At 40.8% G+C, this 6,000-nt stretch overlaps 1 protein-coding gene across 1 annotated transcript; it reads right to left on the reverse strand.

Moving 5' to 3' along the window:
- Positions 1-2,039: 2,039 nt before the first annotated feature.
- LOC147426203 (uncharacterized) lies at positions 2,040-4,878 on the reverse strand. The gene is made up of 2 exons (XM_086498717.1): positions 3,041-4,878; positions 2,040-2,807 (listed from the first exon to the last, which is right to left on the reverse strand). The coding sequence occupies exons 1-2, from the start codon at positions 3,384-3,386 to the stop codon at positions 2,305-2,307; spliced, it is 849 nt and encodes a 282-aa protein (XP_086354843.1). The 5' UTR covers positions 3,387-4,878; the 3' UTR covers positions 2,040-2,304.
- Between the last annotated feature and the right edge of the window lie 1,122 nt (positions 4,879-6,000).

Consider the following 6,000-nt stretch of genomic DNA (forward strand, 5'->3'; position numbering starts at 1 on the left):
GAGACCTCTCACCACAATACCCTCTTACAATGGACAAAAAACTGGAAATGAAAAACACACTAAAACACTTTCTAAAATCAAGATCAACCGATAAAAACTCAAAATACACAAGTCACCTTGAATTCACCAAACCGTATTGCACAAATGGAAGGACGAAGATTTGAACGTCGAATCACGCCTTTGATGCACCAAACCTCAATTTATTGATGATGAAGGAGCATATACAATAGTGGTTTTGAGATTTGTGGAACTCACGCTCTCTCGCTTGCAATGTGTAACTTGAAGGCTTCTCTCACACCAAGAGTGAAGCTCACAAGTGGTTGCTACACCTAAGTCTCTCCTCACGCATAGAGTGTTGGGGTGCTATGTGAGATGTTGGAGGTTGTTTTACAAGAAGGAGAGGGGCCTATTTATAGGTTGGAGACCCCTCATAAAGATTATTGGAAATCCTAATTTACAAGCTAACAAATCAGGATTATGATTTTTTTGAATATCAAAACATTGCGGGCCTTCTTTGTCTGCTTGAGTCATAGGTGTGGGCTCAAAAGAGAGCATTATTGATGGTAGATAAGGTGAAAGTAAGTAAGGAGAGAGAGAGAGAGAGAGAGAGAGAGAGAGAGAGAGTTACTATACACATGTCTTGAGGTGAGGTGTCTTTTATGGTTAGGTCAATGCTATTTTGTGTTAGTATGTTAGTCGTTAGTAATCACTAGAAAGTTAATGTTACATTTACAATGGGTAGAATGAGGTGGATGGTTGAAGTAAGATGGTTGAATGAAGTGAGCAAATCCTTGTGATGGTGAAGCTTGAAGAAGTTTTGGACTTACTTGTGTAGGTTCTCAAAATGACTATCGATCTTCTTCTTCTTCTTCCCTTCTTTACGCCACCGTCGCCAAGGTTGATTATCGTGATGAAAATGGTAATTCCGTTGATGAGATCTCTTGATTTGCAGAGGTTAAGCATGGTACACATGCTGAATGTATGTATATATATAAGGAGTAAGATGGAATTCTACTTTGGAGATAATAGAGAGAGGCATAGAGATGGTGTATGTACATGGAGAGCTCATATGAGAGCTATGGAAGTAAGAGGGGAGGTTAATGGTGAAGAAGGTGAGAGAAACCATTGAAGGTGCAGGTTTGAGTGAGAGATTGAGAGGAATGTGTGTGTGTGTGTGTAGAAGTGTGGAAAGAGGTGAGAGAAGACTATGGGCTACTTGTGAGAAAAGTGGGCAGACTGGGGTCCACTCAAAAAATCATAGCTCTCCGGTGGTTACTTCAAAAATCATGAAAAAATTTGAGGTGATTATTCAAAGCGTGGGCTACATTTTCTCTTTTGACCACCGCTCCAAATTCGGAGTGGAGATGGATATTAAAAATCCCACCAAAAGACCTGTTGTTTCTTCACAAAAAGTCTTCAGTGGCCCCCTACTTTGTTGAATTTGTACAATGCATCCAAGAGTGAGCCCCTCCTTTGTCATATTATAATACAAAGCATCCAAGTTGCCCTTGACACATGCATGGAGGAGGATTATTGGTGAATAAAAAAATATATACATGGTGGAACTAGTGTATGGACTATTCATGGACTTTAGCTCAATGAGCACATGGTGTTAGAATAATGAGTGAAAATAATAATAAAAATATGGAGGAGTTATGGATATGGAAAGATATTGGAATCATATGATATGGTCCCTCTTTGAATTATTTTAGGTGAAAGAGGAAAAGGTATGCAAGTAAATAATATAATAAACGTGACCAATGAGTAGAAATCAATTTTTTGTTTTCACGAGGGTGAGGGTGAAAATGTGGGAGTGATTTGTATAAAGGAAAAATATAAGGTTAGAGTATGTACACATTGGCAAAAAATATACTTATGGTGTAAGAGGATGAAAGAAGGTGTACATAGGTTTAATAAAACAAACACCTAAGTAGAAATATTTAAATAAAATACCAAAATAATTATAAAAATCCCTATATTTAGGCCATATATATAATTCAATATTTACACACAAATGGGCCATAATATATTTTATTTTTTTGATTTTATTTATTTTTTTGACTCAACTAGCCCAGTGACTAGCTAATTGAGGGTTTTTAAAGAAAATATGGGAAAAGTCCCCTAACTCACACACGCCTATATACAGTGAAATGGTAGGGATAGCCATAGTGTTTGGGTGAATTTTGTAGGGTGAGGTAGCTCACTATGACAATTACGGAGAGCCGAAAAACGGCTATCAATGTCATTAATCTTCCTAGTAAGAGCATCATCATAATAGATTGGGTTAACAAGAGCATTGTATGACTACACAACACGTTCTTGCACCCCCTCTGAACTGATACTAAGCACTGAGTAACCTGTATATTTGGGTGCGTCAAGTTCACTTGCCATCAGTTGAAAGTCAAGATCACAAAATATGTATGCATCAAATAATGAATCTAGCCCGTTATCCATAAGCACATGTATATGATTGCAATTATGCACTTGTATGTGTCCCTCTGAAGATTCACCCAGCTCATTTAGCAGTAGATCTAGACTGCTCCATTTATACTCCTCCACATGTGGAGTTTCATTTGGTACAGATAAACCATGCAAATCTTCAACTTCATCAAATATCTCCTCTTGCATAGCCAAACCATGTTCATCTGCAACTTCAATAGATATCTGCTCTAGCACATCCAAGCCATCTGAATCCTCATGTATCTGTAGACCCGGTATATCGTCATTCTTATCCAATGGCATGATTGGATTTGTAGAATATGGAATCCCAAGCTTTACATAAACCATCTTTGCAATTCCTTGATCATCTGCAAACAGCAATAGCTTGTCATTTTCAAGCAAACACTCGTCTACAATAGCTTCAAGCTTAGCTCGGATTTCTTTACAAACATTTACATAGGTAGGCACATCAACATTATCTCTATCTTCATCTAAATCCACGCAAGAATCAATGATGGGAGTACCTTCCAGGCGAGTAGGCTTTGAAAAACTTTCACCAATGGTTTTAAGATTGAATTCATTATTTACCCATTTAGGTTACCTGAAGCATGATCCTTTGGGGCTAAATCTGATACTTGCAAAGCTGCATCATTTTTAGCTTTACTTCTTCCATGAATCTCCTCCCAAAATTTATCATAGCTGATTGTCTGCAATTGATCTCCATCACCTTTACTGAAAGTAACTTGCTTTGGTTGAGTCACCTGCTCTATGTCCAAGGCTATATGCCGATCACCCACTTGTACAACTGCTTCTTCAAATTTTATCGAGTTATCTACATACATACCAATAAGCTCTTGTATTTGATCACGTAATTCTGGAGCTACTAACTGGTCAAACTTCTCGATCATATGCTTAGTTGGAATACCCATAAGCTCCATCTTGAACATGTAGCATGCAAGATATCCATCACCATCATAGCCATCAAACGTACCTCTTTCAGTATAAACTTTATCCGGTGCTTCTTACACGTCTGCTTGCTTCATCTCGGCTTCATCCAATCGAGCAAATCCTCACAATAAATCTTCTTGGTCCAAACCAAATTACTCATAAGCAACCTGATCTGTTGCCGTTGTTGTTGCAAGAAAGCATCAAATCTGTTGCATCATTTCTACTTGATACGTCGTCGTCATCCTCTCTCCCAAATTTTCCCACCCCGGCTTGCTTCGCGTCGGGTTCACCAAAGGTGTCGGGATATTTTTGTGCAGTTAGTGAGCCGGATCAACACCGGGCTACTAGCTATGGGAAACAAAGACGCATAACACAAAACAATGGGCTTATCATACACTTTAAAATTTTACAAATAAAACTTGGAGGACTTAAACTTGATAATACGTAACCAAGATAGACTTTAATTACAAAACTGGGCTGTCAGTGGCACTGGTAGCTTCTTTAGCTTCTTGATAATGAAGAGAGAGAGAGAGAGAGAGAGAGAGAGAGAGAGATTCCTTTCTTTGTGGCTCTTTTCTACACCTTACCGGCTCCCGTGCTTCCCTCCAATTCCTCTTTCTCAACCAAGAAGAAATCCCTTCAATGCTAGTACTGTCGCCCTTAGAACCTGCATAAACATCTTGTTGACGCTATTCTCTCAACAACCAGCCCTTCCTTTTCCTCAACTCTTTTGCACTTGCTGCCCATAGAGAATTGGCGCGAGAATGGCTCTATGAACTTTTAATCTTTAATGTAATAAGCAGCTTGAAATAATTCAAAAGGAAAAGAAAAGTCAAGGTTGCTATGTGGATGTCGATTAGCTTTGGCAAGATCTGCAGCCACTGCTTCTTTTGCTTGTCGTTCTCCTGCAAGACCTTTTATGCCCTACAGGCAACGTCAACCTTTCAAATCCACTCATTGATTTCTCACTCCTGCTCTCTCTTCTCTTCGTTTGTGTTGCTACTTGGCCACCTCCTGCTGGTCGTCGACTGTGCCAGGTCTACCAACATCTCCTTGGCACTCAAGCTCTATTTGCTCATCATCACGTGCTGCTCGGCGGCCTCCAAATTTTTAGGTCGAGCTCCCTCTCTGTAGAGGACTTGTGATGCTTCTTTTGTAGAACTCCTCAGATGATGACGCCCGCCTAACCCCCTTTATTCAGCACCCATGACGGCTCATACAGGAAAGCAATTAAATTCTCTGGTCAACTGCAAAAAAAAAACTCGGATCTCCTTTAGTGCTCGCCACATATGCTTTTTTGCGAGCCAACGCTACTCTGATCATTGGTAAATCTTATGGAGGATCGCCAATCTCTCCTCTTCACACCTCTCCTCAGCTTGCGTGTACTGTGCTTGTCGGCAAAACTCTCTCAGAACTGTGTTTCCCTCTTGATCCCCTTCCGTTGCTTTCAACCCTTCTACTTGCCGCCAACTCCCTGCTGCTTGGCACGGGTCCTTCCTCCTTGTCGCCCTTGCGAATCTTGTTCAACAACGACCTTCAACTACCAAAGTTCCCTTTATTAACATTGATTGTCTTACAAAATAGCTTTATCCATCCTTCAGTTATTTTTAACAACTGCCCCTGGCGACCGTTCACACATTCTCATGGCCTTGCCTTCGAACTTCTCACCATATTTGGCATACACCAAAACCAAGGCAATGTTGAGAACATTCTTACCAACCAAAGCACTTATTTTCTATAGCATCTGTTGGACGGGAAGTCTCACACACCCATGAAGTGCATGCAAACACTACGTAGATCAACATAATGTCAATCGAGGACACAGATGACACGATAGGCACACGGAGGAAATCTCTTTAGCTTGTCAAGCTGAGACCATCCTACACATACAACACTCTGGAAGGCCAACTAAACCACAATCCAGATCCTCACTGCTCTCAACTACACCACCTAGCCACATACACACATACGGAAGGTAACTCACCTAATCATGCCAGATTCATACGAAACTTAAGGAACACCATCCCCTCACTAGGATACACCTGTCCCTAAGATTCTACACTCAAAACCCTCACTCTAAACCCGTCTGCGGAAAACGCATAGGATGACAGAGCAGAATTTTGAAAGTGTCCGAAACTGAAATTTATGAGTACCTATGCGTAGCTTATGTCACCACGATTCTATAGACTACTAGCACGCAGAAAACAGACATCGTTTGATACACTTACGGCCACAAATAGCTCGTAGATGCGTCGGCGTGTGCGCTTCGTCTCGCGTGGAATGCTTGGCGTTGTCGTGTAGCTCTCCTCGAGCCTACAACAATGGTGCAGTCGGATCTCCAATGTGTTGAGCGAGCGGGGCGTAGCGAGAGGATGAAGCTCACACTCACTCTCTTTCTCTCTCACACACTGTAGATGGCAGCGCTCAAGTTTGATTATGATAAAAGTCTTCTTTACAAAATGACCTAGGTACCTTATATACTAAGGCTACCTTAAGTTTAACCAAAAATGGGGTTGAAAGGGTCAAATGGCTTTGTATTTACAATCTGGAAGTGCCATTGCACCCCGGCTTCTGAAACTAGAATAACTACTCATTACAAATGACATTTATAGC

This window comes from Adiantum capillus-veneris, chromosome 24 (assembly GCF_014529385.1).
Source record: "Adiantum capillus-veneris isolate H3 chromosome 24, ASM1452938v2, whole genome shotgun sequence".
Classification (NCBI taxonomy): Eukaryota; Viridiplantae; Streptophyta; class Polypodiopsida; order Polypodiales; family Pteridaceae; genus Adiantum; species Adiantum capillus-veneris.

Coding starts and splice junctions, on each gene's coding strand:
- LOC147426203 (XM_086498717.1), bottom strand. CDS start 3,386: ATGTTCAAGATGGAGCTTATGGGTATTCCAACTAAGCATATGATCGAG. Junction 2,808..3,040: donor CCCAAAGGATCATGCTTCAG/GTAACCTAAATG, acceptor TGCTGTTTGCAG/ATGATCAAGGAATTGCAAAG.